At 37.0% G+C, this 19,513-nt stretch overlaps 1 protein-coding gene across 10 annotated transcripts in view; it reads left to right on the forward strand.

The window, feature by feature from the left end:
• The window catches only part of SORCS2 (sortilin related VPS10 domain containing receptor 2), a 549,388-nt gene that overhangs the window by 415,250 nt on the left and 114,625 nt on the right, over positions 1 to 19,513 (forward strand). For all 10 annotated transcript variants that reach the window (XM_040556897.1, XM_040556900.1, XM_040556902.1 and 7 more), the window contains one exon: positions 17,184 to 17,348. In XM_040556897.1, the coding sequence (XP_040412831.1) occupies positions 17,184 to 17,348 (165 nt within the window). The remainder of the gene's footprint in view (positions 1 to 17,183; positions 17,349 to 19,513) is intronic.

A 19,513-nucleotide genomic window follows, 5' to 3' on the forward strand; every position in this document is an offset into this window, starting at 1 on the left:
TGACTTATGATTCTTTTTTACTGAGTAATTTAGGTACAGTCCATTCAGAATTCATAACATAAATGTGATTCTGCTTTTTCCTCAGATCTAAAAACAGACAGCTAGCTAACTTCAGATGAGAAATGGGAAAAAACAATGAACTACTAGTACAAGTGTTAACTCGTTACATTGAATTCACCACCTCTTGATAATATGAAAGCCACAAAAATGAAGCTAAGGATAATCTTGCAAATACTGGTGTTCTTTAGAGGATAATATAGCTCTACAGCCTGAACTCTTACACCTCTGAAAAGTAAGACACTTATCACAAATTGTTTTATTTTAGCAGGTGGCCATGGAACATGATTGTACAGCCTCCTATTATGGAAGAAAGATGTACCTATTTCAGTAAAACATATCATCAGTTAAAATGAAGAAAGACTATATAGACCCCTACCTCCAATATCTTAACTCTGTTTTTTTGAAAGGTCACAATAGATCTTGACTTCATAGATCTAGCCACAATTTCTACATTGGTAGATGTGACTGAAGTAGATTTTATGTCAAGGAATTTTATTATGCAGAATAGAGATTCATATCTGTTTGAGTTTCAGCAAATTTATGGTTGGCTATGTCATTTCTAGAGGGAACTATGAGGTTGGATGAGTGGAGGTGACACTTGGAAAAACTGCTCTTGAGACTTCATAATGACATTACAAAAGATGTTTGTTTTTCTTCATCGTAGTGTTGGTTTTGTTGTTCAGTGGCTACTTTTTTGACCTACATTATGCACATTACAATGATAATTTTACATTAAATGGTTAAAATGCCAGCATGAAAAACAAAATAAATTATCAGGGGGAAACCTGTGTGCTTTTATGGAGAAGTGTAAGCCAGGGTATTCTGAAGTACTTGGAACAGAGGACAGTTTAAGTCATATTTTAATGCCATCATCTTTGTCCTACAGAGCACATAGGTATTATCTCCATTAGTTGATGTGCATCCAAAAGCACAGAGAGGTAAAGTAAACACTTAGTTTTATAGTCTTATAGTAAGTTGCTGAGAAAATCTCAAATACAGCATGGGATCCTGACTCCCGAATGCCTGTTTTGACTGCCTGCACAACACAGTCACGTCCTTGTTGGGATCCAAGAGTCATCTTCTGGTCAATCATACGACTAACCTCTGTATTGATGATTTAAACAATATACCAGTCTGTGACTGGGGCAGGCATTTTGCCGTTCTTTTTCCAGAGGGTAACCTTCAGCAAAGAGGTTATACACAACCAATCTCAAAATACAGCACAGTTGGCATAGCTTTAGTATCTTGTGTTGAGGGCGAAGGCTTTATAAGCATGTAATTTTATCACAAACCTCATGTTGGAAAAAAAAAAAAAAAAAAAAAAGGCTGTGTGCTTTTTGCAGCCATGATCTACATTTGTGTAGTGCAATGTGCTTTGGGAAACAGTTACTGTACCTTGTCAGCTTGCATTATGTTACAGTATTCACAGAAAATTGTTTTGCTACCATCACTCTGGTGCAAAAAAAAAAAAACAACAAAAAAACTTTACAATGAATTAAACCCATTGAAAGCATTTATCTTCCTTACGTTTAACGAAGTGAGTATGGATTAATAAAGGTCACAGCTGATTATTTTGCCTAAAAATACAGTAGCTGGATTTGGAGAATAGATACAAACATTACAGTGCATTCCCCAGTTCTCAAGGCAAGCATAGACAAAATACTGACAAAACCAAGCCATTCTTCATTATATGATAATTTAGAGTATTGCATGATCACCCATTGCTATTGTGCTACATAATGGAAACTACAGAACACCAAATGCTTTCCTGTGGGGCTCAGATCTGATAGAGATACAGGTCAGCATATAAATCACTGTAACTGCAGCTTTTGATGAAGACACTTATATGAGCGTTTCTTGTTTAAATTGCCTATAACCTGCACTGCTCATTCTCCTTTCTCTTTAGTGATAGGTGGTCAACATGTAGTTTCATGTAGAAATGAATAATGGGGAGAAATCAAAAGATGGACCTGGGGTTTGAAGGAACAAAAGATATAAATTTCTGTCCTGAGTATGGAAAATTTTGGATACTAATGATAATACAAACTTGAAATGCATATTGTAATGTGATCTGTATCCCATGAACGTTTCCAATGCCTTGCAGACATGTAAAAACAGAAATGATCTATGGTTCATAGGTTATTATATGGACATGTTGGTAGGCTGCAAAATTTAGCTGATTGTTTCCTGTCTTTCCGAGAAATATCTCAACATAAGGCATAATTTTTTTATTTTTTATTTTTCCCAGTGAGATTAAGGAATTATATGACTGTAGAATTAGTTCTAGCTGGAAACCAGATCTGCACTATATTGAGCTATGTGGCCTCAGTTCACTGAAAAATGAATGGGTATAGATACCATATTCCATAAGAAAATTTGTGGCCTAAATGTAAGTTCACAAAGTACTCTCCTCCAAACAGAGACAAACTAAAAATATTCATTAAGTGTAAATATGAATGTGGATAAGAAAAAAAGTCAGCAATTATTTTGTTTTAGAAAAATCTTAGCATAGTATTACAGGTGCCCTTACTGGTTGGATTTTTGTAAATGACCTGTGCCCAGTTCAGCAGAGGAACCTGAGCCCTTGATATCATGGAGAGAGTGTGCGATGACAACCAGATGAGTGGGACTTACTTAAGTCTTGACAGATTGAGTCTGTTGGGTTTGGGAGTTTGCAGGGATTTGCCATTCCCCAGAACTGATATGCCCCATGCAAAAAAAAAAAAAAAAAAAAAAAAAAAAAGTCAACTTCTTGTTTCATCCTGTTTAAACTAGCTGTTGGCAATCTGACATTTCTTAGTCAGAGTTTGTATTCCAGGTGATGAACAGTTCAGCTTCTCACTGGCTTGCAGCGATTACAATCAGTTAGCATGGTGCCATGACAGGTTGTTCAGGCATGAACCTGTGTTGCTCTGTTTTACTCTTCCTTGCTGGCTGCAGCAATTTTAACAGACTGAATCACGTCAACCCTTTCATTAATACCCACTGCTCCCTACAAAACTTGTCCATGATTGTTTACAAAGTCACATTCGTAGCTCCAGGATACTGAAAACTCTTCCCAGTGATAAACCTTGAAAAAGATGCTCAGAATATGAAGCCTAGCAGACTCAGGCTGCTCTGTAGGCATAGATTTAACATCTCTGAAATTTGTGGAAAGCATGAAAGATGATGATGCAGTTGGGAATTTCTGGTGCTTAGCATTTTGCAAATCACACCTCTAGTATATAAGCAGTAGTAGTACAATGAATGAAATTAATGGAGTTGCTTTCTGATTACGGTGGTGGAAATGAGAGCAGCGTGTAGCTCATATGAATTAATTTGACATAAATATTTGATGTCTCCCTAAAAATCACTAAGTTCTCGTCTAGGGGTTAAAAACAGAAAAAAGAATTGAGTTCTAAAAATGCTCAGCAACTCTCAGCACTCGGTGTGACCAGTCTGGTTTTTGCAGCTGTATTTATTTACTTTTGTCATGGTTGCACCTACAGGCAAAGGTATGATTGAGCTTGGCACTGTCCAGATGTGAAAGAGAGAGACAGTCTTGCCCTGGGCAACTTGTAATCAAGCTGACTGAGGAGCATAGATGTGCTGAAGCTTTTTGAAAACTTAGCTAGGACTATAGGCATGCTGACCGTGTTTTAGATGGTGGAATCCTATTGCTGCTTTGTTTATGAATTTTAACTTGTGCTATTTCTGCATCCCCAAACACCACCTTGATTTATGTAGCTGCAACTGACAGAAATGTTAGTTATTACTTTCAGAAACATTTTGATTTAGGATCCTTTGGTTCTGTATAAACATGCAATATTGTTTAGTAATCAAAAGAAATTATTTCACAGACCAGAAAAGTCTGTATGGAGGCAGTTTGGGAAGACTAGCCATCCACCTGGGCAATCTTTCTTCTTGAACGAGACTGAGACTTCTTTTTTCTCTTGGGATTGAGCTTTCTTGGTCAATGTAGCATCTTTGATGTCTTATATGTCTCATAGGCCCTTTTGTTTTCAGTAACAGTAAATGAGTTATAGCCTATTCCTCTACTTTTTTCGTGCCTGCTTATTAATTCTCTCAAAGAAATGCCTAGGAGCAAGCTGATGAAGTGAGGTAGATTTGAACAGGAGACACTGTCAAAGAAGAGAGTAAATAACCTTTTTTTTTCTGTTTTTTTTTTTCTTTTTTTCTTTTTCCTGCCTGTCACTGAACTGTTTAACTTGCAATAAATTATCAAGAACTGTTAGTAAATTAGTATGCCACCTGGGACAGGCTGTTGATTATTGTGTGATTTTTATTTTTTTTTTTGTTTACTTCTCTGGAATGGGCTGCAGTCTCAGATGAGTGCTTCTTTCAGGAAACTCGCTTGTATAAATGACAAAAGGCCATTTTTCCTGGATATAGATTATACTAAGAGTTTTTAATTAACTTTTAATTATGTGAAAGAAGCTCTTCATAACTTCTAATGCTTCTTGTTTTATGGCTCATCCTTTCTGGCTAACTCACACCGCCCAGCCTCTACTCAGTAAGATGTGTTATATTACAAAGTTTGATGGTGCTTACAACTTTTTAGGAACATTACTTCAAATGCAATTGATATAAAAGACCATAAATCTTCCGGTGCTTTTAATCAGTGGCTAACTGTGGTCCAGGGCAGCAATGGATGAAAACATAGGAGATGAAGGACAAGGTGTCCCAAAAAGATATATTGGAAAGGTTTATAAGCTTAAGAAAACACAAGAACAAAAAGCAAATTTTGAAACAAATCTAAAAACCAGAAAATATTATTTGAATGCATTCTAGAATATAGTTGAGCAAATAAACATTCTGTGGTGGTTTTACCCTGCTGGGCAGCTAAACCACCACAACTGCCCTCTCACTCCCCCTGCTCAAAAGAACAGGGGGGGGAGAAGAAAGCATGCTGGAAAGAAAAAGAAGGCTCACAGGTTGAGGTAGGGATAATTTAATTAAAGGAAAAAGGAAGAGAGGAGAAAAAAAAAAATTTAAAGGCCATGCAAAAACACAGAGAGAAGGAAAAAATAATCTCTAATTCCCATCAATGAATGATGTTTGGCAACGTCCTGGGAAGCAGGGCCTCAATACCTGTATCAGTTGCTTGGGAGGACAGACGTCTTCATAAGGAGAGCCCCCCCCCTCCTTCCCCTTTCCCACCTCTTATTGCTCAGTGTGATACCATACGGTACGGAATATCCCTTTGGTTGGTTTAGGTCAGCTGCCCTGGTGATGTCCCCCCTCCACTTCTGGCTTTGGGGGCTTGGAGGGAGTCTTGGTGCTGTGCCAGCACTGCTCAGCAGTAGACAAAACAGTGGTGTGATACCAAAGCTGTTCTAGCTACAAGTGCAGAGCATAGCACTGTATGGGCTGCTGCAGGGAAAGTTAACTCCATCCCAGCCAGACCCAGTACACATTCCTAATTATTATAACTGACACTAGAAGATCAAGGGTGGAAAGTCATCCTTCTAATTTAGGAATTTTGACAGAGATCCTACCTCATCATATGTTGAGGCTTGGCCTAAGTGGCAATTGACCTCACTTTACCTGGGAATCTAGCTTTCACCAACAAGATGAATAGCAATTGTTAGGTGGCTCCATCTACTCATATTTTTTCAGGATGGCACTTTCAGGGTCATCTGCTGTGGAAAAGACAAAAAACAAAACAAAAAAAAAACCTGGGGGGAAAAAAATCCTGTATATGGGATGTAAGAAGTCTAGCAGTTGTACAAACAGGGGACTGACTGGCTAGAAAACAGCTTTGCTGAAAAGATCTGGTGGGTCCTCGTTGAACTGCCAAGGGCAGAGCAATGTGCCTTTTCAGCAAGGAAAGCCAACTACGTATTTTGGAAAGAATGTAGCGAGCAGGTCCAGGGAAGTAATCCTTCCCCTCTGCTTGGCAGTTTTTGAGACTGCATCTGGAACAGCTCATCCAGTTTTAGGCTCCCCAGGACAAGAGAGGCATTGACATAGCAGGAGCTCAGCGGAGGACATGCTGGGCTTGCTCAGCCTGAAGAAGACTCAGGGGAGATCTTACTGATGTTTAAAACCAGGTGTATCCAAAGCTGGAGACATTTCTTAGAGACATGGACTGGAAGGAGAGACAGCAACACAAACTGGAACATGGGAAACTCTAACGGCTTACAGGGAAAAACATTTTTATGATGAGGACAAACACTGAAACAGGCTGTCCAGACTGTGGGATCTCCATCCTTAGAGATACTCAGGACTCAAGGGAATGTAGTCTTGAAATGTCTACTCTACCTGGCCTTTCCTGGAGAAGGAGGTTGAGCTAGATGACTCCTGGAAGTCCCTTCCTACCTACGTGTTTCAGTTATTCGCTATACTTTGAACATTCTAGGATTTATCCACACAGTCTGTCCATTAGCACAACAGGGGATCCAAGGAGCACAGGCAAAGGAGAGGGGGGAAAAAAAAAGAGCTGAACTTCTAACCCAGAAGTAAGAGCATGTTCATTTGAAAGGAAAGAAAGAAAGAGAAAGATTGTAAAAACAAGCAACTTCCAAGTCAAAGAACTATATTCTTATGCAACACCTGGGCAGTATCCATCAGTGTTTATCAAACACTGGAACTGCATCTGCCAGAACAAGAGCTAATTACCAACTGAGATTAATTGTTTTCATCTTTTCTGTTTAACCCAGGTTATTTAAGACTGCCTGTTCAGATCCAAAGGCACCCAGGTCTGTGTTTTGTTTGCTGTGTTTGTACATGCCAGCTGACCTGCAGATTTAATCAAAAGCATGCACATCTGCACAGCTGAGATTAGAAATCAGTTCTGGAGCAGTGAGGTGTTCTTCCCTCATGAAAGTTAACTCTAAGATACTAAGACCACTGAAAACATCAGTATGGTGTGGTGTTAATGTACAGTAAATGGGTGACATTTATTATTCAGTCATTGAAAATGGTTCTTTAAACTAAAATTTTGAAGTTACTTTAAAATAGCTAACTTTTTCACAAGTCAGAACAACTCCTAGTACTAATATGAACTTTTAGTGAATAATGTTTGTTTCATTAAAAAGATGGGGGTGGGGGGTTGCTTTTTTATTTACTCCTATAATTCTTTCTGTTTTTGGATGGCTGCTTCCAGTAGCCCTATATATACTTCCAATATGCCCAAAAACAGTAAAATGACTCATGGTATCAGGTACTTGCTGCTAATGAAATCAAAATATGAACAATATGGAGATTTTGAGGAGAATGGCAGAGATTTTTTATCCTTTCTTTGTTGAATTGTCAATGCATCCTCTTCAGTGTTTTGTTCTCCCATTCTTGAATTTCACTCTTTCTGGGATTCTTCCATTTCCCTTTTAATACCAACTGTATGCACATACATAATTTTATTCCCATCCTGTTGGTATTGATGTAAAAGTTAGAGAAACTGTGATGTATGTAATGCTTCGTATGAAATTCACATTATAGCCTCAAATACTAAAACAAAATCTTCCTAAGTGCCAGGCTGGTGGTAAGACCAAAGACTTTTGGATTCTGCTTTAGATGGTATCGGTGCCGGGGTCTGCATTACAGACAGTTTGTGAAGTTCCCGCTGACTCTGAGAACAGAATTGGTAAGCCAAGATTAACCTCAGCCTGAGATTTTTAGAGCTCTGTGTAGCTTTTATTTAGGGGGAAAAAAAAAAAAAGTATCACTTCAATTTGCTTTTTCAGTAGCAGCTATAATTTATATCTGAATCTCTTTAGCAATATTCTTGCCAAGACAGGAAGCTCCTGAAATCTTCCTACCTGCCTTCTGTGTCTGTAAACTCACTGCCAGGGTCCAAGCTCTCCGATTTCGAAATTGCAGTAAAATAAGATTATGCTTCCCCTCAACCCTGTAAATAAATAAATAAAAATGAAGCAGCCCAGGATAAATTACAAACTTTTCATGAGGATTAAATGTTAGTAAAAGTGAGAGAAAGAGGATTAGTAGAAATGCTTTATACTTGTGCATTCATTTTATTTACTTTCCTACTTCTGAACTTCTCATTAAAATGTTCTAATAAGAGCCAAAATAATGTGTTTGGGAACAAACACAGAAACTATATACCTTGGCACCAAAGTTTACAAGTCTAGCACATGAGCAAAAGAACATTTCTTGTATTTCTGTCTTGGTTCTGCTGATGTGTGACCCCTTCTCTCTAAAACGTATGAGAATATGTGGAGAATTGCCTACGCTTTATGAATCACAACATTTGACTGGGAAGATACCAAGGGTCATGTTTCTGCAATGACACATGAGTGCTCTAACAACTGATGCACAAAGTCAGTATCTCTGTCCCAGCAAATATTTTCTATTTATGTGCGTAAGGTGGAACAGACCCAGAAAAAGTATCCCCTGCCCCTATTGCCCCCATTGGCCTTCTGAATCATGCTGGTAAATTTGTTGTTGTAAGCTTCCAGCAAAACCTATCAGTTATGACAAAATGATGCTTTTCAATAAATAAATAAATAAAATCATATTTTAAAAGCTCCAATCAACACCTACCCTAAGTACACCTGGAGAAAACTAGCACAGTGAGTGCCAGATATGTGCTTTTTCTAAAACCCTACCTCAATATAAAATGTGTATTTTACAAAAATCTAAACCCTGATGGAGAGAGGTTTATTATCTACAGTGCTGCTAGAATCAGGCACAGCAGTACTGTATGCTTCTGAATATAAAAGCTCCATTCTTCAGTGAAGTCCTTTTTCTATTAATGAGATTCACCCTAATGGGACCAAAAATTACTTTAAAAGACATTTCCTTTCTGCTTTTCAAGGGCTTTTTCCCAGTCCATTTGGACTGGATATCAAAGATAAGGGGAAATATTTCAATAGCAAGAGATTTTATAATTAAGCTTTGTAGTCCACATAATGGAGATATAGCCAAATTCAAGTGAAAAATAATTACTGTTTTTGCAGCGCTTGCTTCTGCTGCTCTGCCTCCCTTTCTTCTCCCCCTTCCGTTTTCCTCTTCAAAACCACATTATCGGCTGTGGCTTATGTACAAAAGACTTGCTCGATGCAGCTCTTTCCCCAAGGTTTCCTATTTTCCCCGTAGTTTAGAAGAGAAGAGCTGCTCAATTTTTAACTACGCCCAGACCTCCATTAAGGAGAGCACCTTCAGTTCTTTAAAGGAAGCAGGTGCTTCTTTAAGGGTAAGGACTTTAATAACTCACTTTGTAGTGCCAGCTATCTCTTTAGATATGGGAACAGACAAGTTCAAAATACGGTGTGAGACTTTGTAGATGATGCTAGGGTGGGCACAGTGTTTCTCTTTTTCCAGTCTTCAGGAACCTTTCCCAATCACTAGAACCTTTCAGAGCTCTCAGTGAATTCAGCCAGCTGCTTTAACAAGTTTGGGTGAATCCCGTCTGGTTGCATGAACCTTTGCATGGGTAGAAATTGTATATACAGATATACTTACATCCAGTTTTGGAATATGCTGCATATTCTTTATGAATTCCAGTACAGACAGTGAATACGTTGATCTCCATGAAACCTGCTTTATAGCAGCAGCAGAGAAAGGAATGCAGGTGCTGGAAGTTGATGCTTGAATTGGAGTTAGGAATATCTTGGGAACATTATTACATGGCCTTAGCAAGAACTCCAGGAATCCGTTGAGACTTTAGGACTGGAGGGGAAAATTAGGGCACACCTGATTTTTAGTGTGAAGAAATAGTTTTACCTTTAGACAATACGGTGGGTCTTTATCAATGCCATAAAACTGATATTTTTAACCACCATAACTGCTTTCCTTCATGTTTTTTTCTCTATCTGCTAATTACTATCCATGTAATTTCTCTTCAAGTTAGTGCAGTTTTTCATCCGAACAAATTAATGGTTGGAGGCTGGGAACTATTTGACCTGTCTCTTCGTTAAATTAGATCAACACATATATGCAGTCATTTTTTGTGCATCCAATATACTGTTTGGGAAGCATTGTTTTATATTTATGCTCTGTGATGTCTTCAGGCAGAATATATTTACAGGTTTATTGGAGGTCTGCAAAATATTTCTTGAATTAGATTAGTTAGCAAATGCCCAAACTAAAAAAGATCAGTGTGTCTGTTCTGTCTGGAAATAATAACGTTTGTGGAGGTGGTGAGAAAGAACAAAACTTGCCCATTTCTGCTGTGCTATCCAACTCCCTTTTTTTTTCTCCAAGTCACACAAAATGCCCTTATTTTATCAGCACTATAAAACCTGGTTAGAGAACATTCTCCTGCTGTGATAAGAACTGGCCGTATGCCTCCCCCAGTGCTATTTCCCACTCAAACTGCTGATTTAGAGCATACTGAAAGACTGATTTTGTTCCTGGTGTACTAGAGTACATTATTTTAAATGAAACCATATGAATATGTGAAGATATCAATATGATAATCATCTCTCAAAACATCTTAAGACAAGATTGTGATATTTTAAGGTATAGAAAGTTATAAGTGGTACATTAAATGATCTCTTTTGCTTGAGAATTAGCAATAGCCAGGCTAACATTGGACCTTGCAGGAAGACTAAAAGACTCTTCAGTTTTCAGTTTAATCCAAACAGTACCATACAGAAATGCAAAGTGAAATATGCAGAGACAAAACAAAATGGTACAAGTAACAATATCAAAACAATATCAAGATTTGCTATTAAAAAAAAAACCTATCTATAAAGACATTGAGTACTCTTTCTCCCTGTGCTGTAGCCTTTGACATATTCACCTCTCTGTCTCAGTATACTGCAGGAATGTCAACTTTGCATAATCCAACTTTGCTTAATATGTGTCGATTACTGTAGAATCTTTGGTCCGGTGGCATCAGTTACTGCTCTGAAATGTTTTTGAACAAAGCATTCCTCATGAAAATTTGGTTTGCCACTCTAGTTGAGTTGCAATGTGTTACAGGTGGGTGAAATTTGCTCCCACAGAGGGAGAGGTAATGTCTCAGCTTGCTTATCCTACCCAACGCTTCTCTAAATAAGAAAACTGAAGAATGGAGCTGCAGTTAGCATTCCCCAGAGATTGACTCAGCGTAGTCAGCATCTTTGAGGTGTTCAGTTATAGAGATCAGGAGGATTTAAATATATACAAATTGCCAACAGGTGCAACAGGGGAAGATTTTCAGGCTGGTCATCAACATCAGTCCGAACTTTTGTAGCTGTTTATCTGTGGGCATTCATTAGAATTATATGTAGCCAGCCTTCAACTTGCTGCCCATATAGCGAAAGCCCTAGAGAAAAGTTAACTCTTTCAAAACTGTTTCCTCTTACTAGCAGATTATGTAATTTCAGTCTTGCCTAGTTGCAGTTTAAGCCATTTGTTTTCCATCACATCGCTATGATAACATTTTTCTGTTTAGATACCGATTCTGATGTTCATTCCCTCCTCACCATGTTTCACATGTAACCAACTACTCCAGTTTGTAACCAGCTTGTTTGAAGATCCCAAATTCTTTATATTTGCTCTACATCCTAACATGCCTAACATGTTGTTGGTACTAGATTAATAATATTACAGCTTCAGTTGTGATTCTCCAAATGATTAATGAGCTGACTACAACACGGGGGAGATGAAACTGTACTACACACTTTCCATTAGCCCCACCAGGATTGTTTCATATAACCTTTGATTGTGTCCTGAGATTATATGATCAGTGGAGCAGATATTTCTCGGGAGTCCTCCTTAACATTCCCACTTTCCATTCCCTAATGGCAGTTTTCGTAGAAACTAGTTGCTGTTTTGAAATGCATATATGTGAGAGTTGGAGAAGACTCTTCAAAAGAAAGAAAATAGGAATTCTCAAAGTTGTTAATGTTTACTATGTAAAGTAATATTTTGGGATGTATGTATATTCATGTTACGTACCTATGAATGTGCATTTATGCAATTTAGTTGCACAAAAGCTGGATTTCTGGCTCTTCTCAATTTTCAGTGATTCATTAGTGATTATATTCACTAATAATTATAAAATTTGTGAGGAGTGATTTTGGTTGCAACTTCAAGGAAATATCTACAAGATTAAACTGCTAGCTGGAAGGCATTTTATTTTACTCTCTGCTTGGAATTACCCTGGTTCGATTCTTTAGATATTGTTTTTACCACTGTGAGAGTAACAGAACTATATTTCACTCTGCAGCTTTGCCACTCTTGAGTTATCAGGTCTTTCATACCATCCAAGTTAAAAATCATAACCCTTGGCAGTCTGCATTCTGTTTTATGAATGCCGTCTGAGAAGCAACATCTCATTTACAATTGTGACCAGGAGCTAGAGTAATTTCTGTATCAGCCAGGCACATCTAATAACACATAAATAATGTAAACTGTAAGTGCAAGAAAAATAGATGACTTAGTTACTTAATCTCAAAAAATGTCGAGGGTGTGATTGCAGTGCTGTGAAACTATATGAATATTGCCCTGAGATAGCTTCAACATTCATGCAGACGTGCAGTTTTTATGTGGTGATATTGGTAGGATTTCAGGGTTGTCTTGTGCCCAGCAGCCTTGAGTCCTGTTCACTTAACAGCCTTCATCTAGGCATTCTTACACATTACACATTCTTAATGGAAGTTAATTGACCTCAGTGGGGATGGCTCATAAGTTTAAAATTAGTTCTGCCATTAAGGTTTTTGCTGGAGTGAGTCCAGCACTCCTTAGGATTGAATGCCCATAGCCAAGTCCTCTATGTCTACTGGAGGGCCTGGAGAGGTGTAGGTGCTTCCTGGGCATGCTTGACTACTCTTGTATGGCTGCTGTGTACTCTTAAATGAAGAGTTTATGCATTTCAATACCTTACTCAGCCCAAAGTAGATTTCTTTTTTCCAAGTACTACTTAGAGTGCTCAGGACTATGGGGTGTCCTGATTTCTGACCATATACAGGCTTATATAGTTAAAAAACAGTGTGTGTTATCTCGCTCACCACTTACTGCAGAACTCTACTGGAGCAAGTCAGATGCTGCAAGTCTAGAAATTTCTTCTTGATGGACGTTTTGACTTTTTTCCCATTTTTTTTTTAAGTACTAGAGAAAAGGAATGGAAATAAAAGCTAGAATTATAATTAAGATCAGTTGCTGAAGCTGAAAGAGACAGCACAATTGTAATTTGTTAGAAGATTGCCTTGTTTTAGAGAAAGTGCTGATTAAGATCAAATTTATCTTGAGTTTACATTTTGATTGGACCTAGGCTGAGGGGAGGGGGTTATATTTCAGACACAGTGCAAATGATGCATGTTAATATCCTGTGTTTATTGCCACTTGAAATTACAGCATAGCTTTGAATTGCTGCCAAATCTACATTTAAGACTCCCTGGTAATCACTATGATTATTTCAAGTCTTCATGGTAATAGTGGGAAGAAGTATGATGCCCAAGCTACAGTAGCCTCTTCTGTCAGTGTCTTTTTATCCTTTGGTGCTCAGATTGTGATTCCACCCAGTAGAGGGAGCAGACAGACATATATGTTGACCAATCAGTCCTGAAAGAGAGATTAAATAAAAATGGCTTTAATCACATTATTTTCAGATTTATTTGGCTTTTATATTTCTTCCTGCTTCACTATGTTTTTCTGAAACAAGAAAAAGCATGGCTTTCCTTAATTTTTGGGATGCTTTAATTCATATATTGACTTGGTTAACTATCTTTCTTTTTTCATAAGAAATATTTTTTGCACTCCTCCCTGTTGATCTATAGCATCCTCTTTTATTCACTTGCTTGATAATCCATGGGTTATGTTCTCACCTTGAAATATTCTACTTACACTCAACTATTGGAGGTTGTAGATTTATATCTGATCTAAATATATACACGTTTATTATTGTGGTCTGTTTAACTGATGGGAAATTAAGAAGTGAGATTAGGGATAAACGGCATAATATTAAGATCAATTTCATTAAAAAAAAAAGAAACACAAGAGTTTGACAGGAAAGAGAAATGCCATGTTAAAAAAAAAAAAAAAAAGTTGTTTAAAAGAAGCTTAAGTGAGGTTTAGATGTGATTAAAATCTGTTCTGGTTTTTGGATACTAAATTATGCAAGCAAATAGCTGTTTATTCTGAGTTAAAACCCTCAGCACTTCTAGTCAGCACTCTCCAGATAGTATGTCCCAGTTGCATCCCTTCATCAGTTGCTAGCAGGAAGATTTGGGTATTTCTTGCACTTACAAAGTAAATAAAACGTTATGGAAAGCATTTAATGTGGGTACAATATTTACTCTGGAATATTTTCCTCAATAAGTAGTGCTAGCCAGCAGGCAAGTCTGAGCACCCAGTGCATTAGCTGTGGGGAGTAAATCTGTATGCTTGGCACAAAATCATCAGTTTAAACTATGGAAATGTAAATCAGAACACGGAGTGAAATTCAAAAATATTTCATTAAATGAACTGTGATACGTGTGTAGGTAAGGGTATAGTAAGGGACTCTGCCATGTACGCTTAAATGTCTACAATCTTTAGGCTATATTTTTTCTCACAGATTTAACTCTGAAAGATGCATAATATTTTTTTAAGGACACCATTAGCGATTCTCACAGTGTGTTTGCATTTCATTATATCTGACATTTTTCCTCAGACTTCAATTTCTAGAATGATGTTCTTTGAAAGTTGCTTTCTTGGTCCTCGTTATGGATGAGAAACAGACATATCTATACTCAATGTTCATCAACTGTGACAGCCGCTCCCAGATTTATAAAATTATTTCCTCTATTATTTTTAAACCAATCTTTGGGTATGTTTTTGATCATAAGATTTACTGGGCCAAAAAAAGAAAGCAGGTCAGTAACACTGTAGTCTCTGGACTGTAGTCATTCTACACTGTAGTCTCTGGTTATTATTCTCTTTAGGTGCAATTTATACCTTTTCTGGGGTGTATGCTATAGTGATTTGTCTTAGTTGTATATGTTGTTAAAGACATAAACAGGAGAAAATGAAGATAATGACATTTATGGAAATTATTTGGACTAGCAGACATTATACAAAGGAATTAAACTTTCTATATGGAATTAGTCCCATACTGCATCTAGTGATGCAGCATGGAGGAAATTGTACTTGCTGCAAGCTATGCATGAGTCTCAGGACCAGTCTTGTCCACTATTCACACGTTAACAAGCTTGAGCAGGATTTGTGGAACTGTTATTGCAGCCTTCCTTGGGGAGTTTGCTTGACCCTTTCACACAGAACTGTGTGTTTTTTTCTGTCATCTGGTAAGAAACCAATGGGATTGAGCATTAGGTAGCTCAGGGAGCATGCTGACAGTTTGAATTCTTTTATTGACAAGAAAAATCAGATGTTTTGAGCCTGAGTTGCAGGTGGCAGTATAGCAAGGAAAGCACAAGTCTCCACACTGGTCATAAATTCTTCTCTGCACTTTGTGATGCATGCAAAGGTGCAGGGAAGCACATTATAGCCACATTCAACTTTAGTCTGGTGTCATGCCCTCTGCAGAAAACTGCTGAATGAACCTGTTACAAGAATCTTTAAATGCAGTATATACTAATAAATTAAACAGATACTGGTTGAAGAGTTTACCAAGGATAAAGGAAGCCATTACATGCAGTAGGAATAAGAGATGGCTCTTGTGAAAATGTCATTTATAAAGGCCTTACAATAAAAATGACACATTTTCATATTCTTGGGTAAAGTTATAATTAAAAATATGGAAAATCATGGGAAGGTTATGGGCTATTATCGTGCTCTTCTGACTGATCTAGTCACACAGCTAATCACTGTAGTTTTGGCTTAATGAATGCATTGGCATGGGGATTCAGAGATGGACCATGGATCCTGAAGTATGTGTAAGTTTCTAGTTCAGCAATTTATTTCAATATGTGATATATGAAAGCTATGCAGAAATTTGTGAAACTGCGTATGTGTTTCAAGTACAAGTGCACACACATCCTTAAGTATTCAGTTTTACCCCCAAGTAGTGGTATAGCAGTAAAAGCCCCAACCATTTGCCGTATCTGTGCAATTCATTAGAGATTTCAATTTTTTGAACTTCAGCTTCACCCTAAAAAGATGACTACATAAGAATTGTGCTGTTTTTTTCTAATGTATTTACTTCTCTATATTCATATTATTGTAATCCTGTTTGCATAACTGGTTGCCATTTAGCTCTGTTAGCAAGTTGCAGTCACTATATAGCAATGATCAGGATTCTGTGACATTTGCTGAATATTTTAAATTTATTTTGATTCTAGGATTATTACTTTTTTATTGTTTTTAAAAGGATGAGCTAAATAGAGCCCAGCTGGCCTTTTGAAAATCCATGTTTTGTTTGTTGGCTGTCAGTTAATAAGGGCACCTTTTCACTTGCAAATGGGGTCCATTTGGTCTGGAGAGACAATAAAAATGGATCTTCGCATTGGCATTTTTTAGAACCATGCTGTAACACACTGAGCAACTACAAAAGGTGAAGAAGTTAAAAAGAATGCAATTTTGATTAAATTATATGAGGAGAATTTCCTTGTTTCTGAAAGCCTGACACAAATTTCACACAAGAAAACAGCTCAAATTATTACTATGTTTGAAGTAAGGTATTATCTGAACATGAGAAGGAAATGCAAATAATTGATTGGCTTATATTTCTGCACCGAAGTGAATTTCTTTTTTATCCAAAACATGGAGGAGAAAGCAGGAGGAGAATGGTGAAGCAATGGAAATATGTTATAAAGTAGTTCTTTCTTGTGGTGATTCTTATATAACTATAGTGGAGATTATTTTTATGTTTAGTATTTATAAAGGTAGCCTCACTAGATAAAGTGATGTATTTATATGGGCATATTAAGGTAAGTCCTTACTAGTATTAAATCTTTTTTGGTTAGTCTCGAGATTTTCTCTTGTAGCTTCATGAACCTTGCATGAGAACCAAAATCTAAGGCAGTCATTTTGAGCAGAGATGAGAATTGTGATCAGTTTGGTGTGATTTGCAAGAGAAACTATAGAGTTTAAGATTCACAGATTAGGTCAGCGAAGATTAATAGGATCTTACTGTCCCTACATCTTAAGATGCCTTTGAGTTTCTTTTCCATAGGATTTTGATAGATAAGGTGTGTACAAATTCTGACATTTATGGAACAAAAATAAGGCTTTGTTTTCTGTTTTAGAGAAAACAATCTTCTGAGTGAATGTTTGTTGTCATTTTTGTCTTTTAGATCATTCTTGTAAGCTCTTCGCATAATGACCGTGACCAAAGCCTTTTCATAAGCACAGATGAAGGAGCTACTTTCCAGAAACAACCTATTACTTTTTTTGTGGAAACTCTCCTTTTTCACCCAAAAGAAGAAGACAAAGTGCTTGCTTACACAAAGGAAGGCAAGGTAAAGTATGAAGATATTGCATTTGTTTGAAATTTAGGAACTAAATTTCAAGGAATTCACTAAAGATTTAAGGAGATATAAAACTGTTGTCATATGTCATTGAGCACTAGGTTTTATGAAATACCAGGTGTCCAAGAGGAAACCATATTCAGTTTTTGAGAGGCCTATTTGAATATTTATTTCATTCATGTCCAAATCTTTGCTTTACGGTAACTTCAATCCTTTTTGGTTGATATGGATATTGGTAGTATTTATCTTCCTGAAGCGGAATTGAGTACTACCTCTGAAATGTGCTCCTCCCTAGAAATCAAACGTAAGCAATTGCTCTTTAATTCATAATGTAGTAGAAAGTTAATAAAGCTGAAATACTGCCTTCAAAGGCCTTTCATGGGACGTAAAGTAAAATAAAATAAACTGTTCAGTCATACAGCAGAAGAGGATTTTGGTAATTACTGAATCTGTAGAAACAGAGATTTCTGTCAACAGTATATTAATTCTCTCACTCATGATATAGTACATTGAGATTCAGTCATTGTGTTATATAAATTTTGACCATCTTTGAGATTTTTTTCTGATTAAATTATAAAGTCATCTCTCTGGATGGGTTAGGCTAAACACGAACAAGTGAGCAGGCAATCTCTAAGTGTGTCATTCATCTCTTTTTCATAGTGCCCAAATTGCAACTTTAGTCACTGTGATTCTGGTCCTGATGGTGGTCTTGCCCGTCTTCCATTGTTACTCCTGTTTTAAAATGAAATTAGACAAACACTAGTCCAAAAATGAACCCTTGTAAGAGATCACAGGAGGTGAGAGTAGTCAGACTAAGATGCTAATGCTGCAGCCAAATACTACACTGATTTCAGTTATGTTACATCAACTCATCCTTTGGGATATTTTCCATAATATATAACTAATAGCCAATACCAGAACAATTTGTGTTTACAGGCATTTTCAAAGAACGAATAAATAATAATAAAATATAATAAATAATAAAAAAAAAACATAGCAAGCCAAACTCAGTCTCAAATTACACAGAGTATTTTACTTACTAGTTTCAATTTCAAATCCTAACACAATTAACTGTTACAAATGTGGTGAATACATGTTATGTGAACAAATGCTTCAGGGAAGACCTTAAGTTATGAAAAGCCTATGTTATGGAAAGTGCTGTTCTCAGTTTGATTTCTGTTTCTGATGATAGATATAATCACCAATTTTATTATAGTTAGGAGATCAAATGGTTCAAAAAACTAAATGGCAGAATCTTTAAGAGTCATAGTGTACTGAAGAAGTTGACCATCCACACACAAGTGTTTTAAAGTGATTAAAAGTATTTGTCAGGAAAGAGAAGGGGATAGGAGCTCAAAGTGAGGCATTTCCTTTGTGTTTTGATGAATTATGCAATAGGGAGGTTTTCAGGCATTTTATACTTGGACAATTATCCAAAACAAGTGGTATTATTACTAGCCACACTTAAAGTGCAACTGGACAAAAAACTACAAAATACTCACTAAATAATAACTCTAGTAGTAGCAGGGAAGGTTAGGTAGAGTCAACCATAACTTACTGGACAAGCCCTGCATGTTTACTTAAGGAAGGAAGGGTGCCTTTGACTATAACTGGGCAAGTAATCTGCTTCAATTTTGTTTAAGATCTGACAAAGTTGGCTTATCAGGAAGAAGTGATATTGGCAAAGGAGGAGTTGAAAATCAGACTTGCGGCTTGACATGAAAAGAAGTCACTGTACTAAACTCAAAGGTTTCCAGAGAGTCTGAATCTGAAGCCAAAATCTGAATTTGGCCTAGAGAGATTGCATACTCCAGATTTTTGAGTTAATTAATTTTACTTTCACTGAAATAACATAGTATCGAGAAGTTATATGAGCTAAAGCTCAGGAGAAGCCATTACCTCCTGTTACTCAAATGATTTCTTACAAAGGCACTTTTGAGAATACAAGGAATGCAGGATCAAGTCCTTCATAAATAGCAATCAGCAAAGCTTCTCTGTCTACTGGAGCATCACGGACTTTCTCACAACTTCTGATTTGATTTAGTCCTTATTTTATATTGCTAAATCTGCATGGTTCTTTCATTCAGAAGCCTAGATTTTATTTAAATACAGCTCTAGCCTCTGGCTGACACCATAAATGAATGCAAATCTAGTCA

Source organism: Cygnus olor, chromosome 4, assembly GCF_009769625.2.
Source record: "Cygnus olor isolate bCygOlo1 chromosome 4, bCygOlo1.pri.v2, whole genome shotgun sequence".
Classification (NCBI taxonomy): Eukaryota; Metazoa; Chordata; class Aves; order Anseriformes; family Anatidae; genus Cygnus; species Cygnus olor.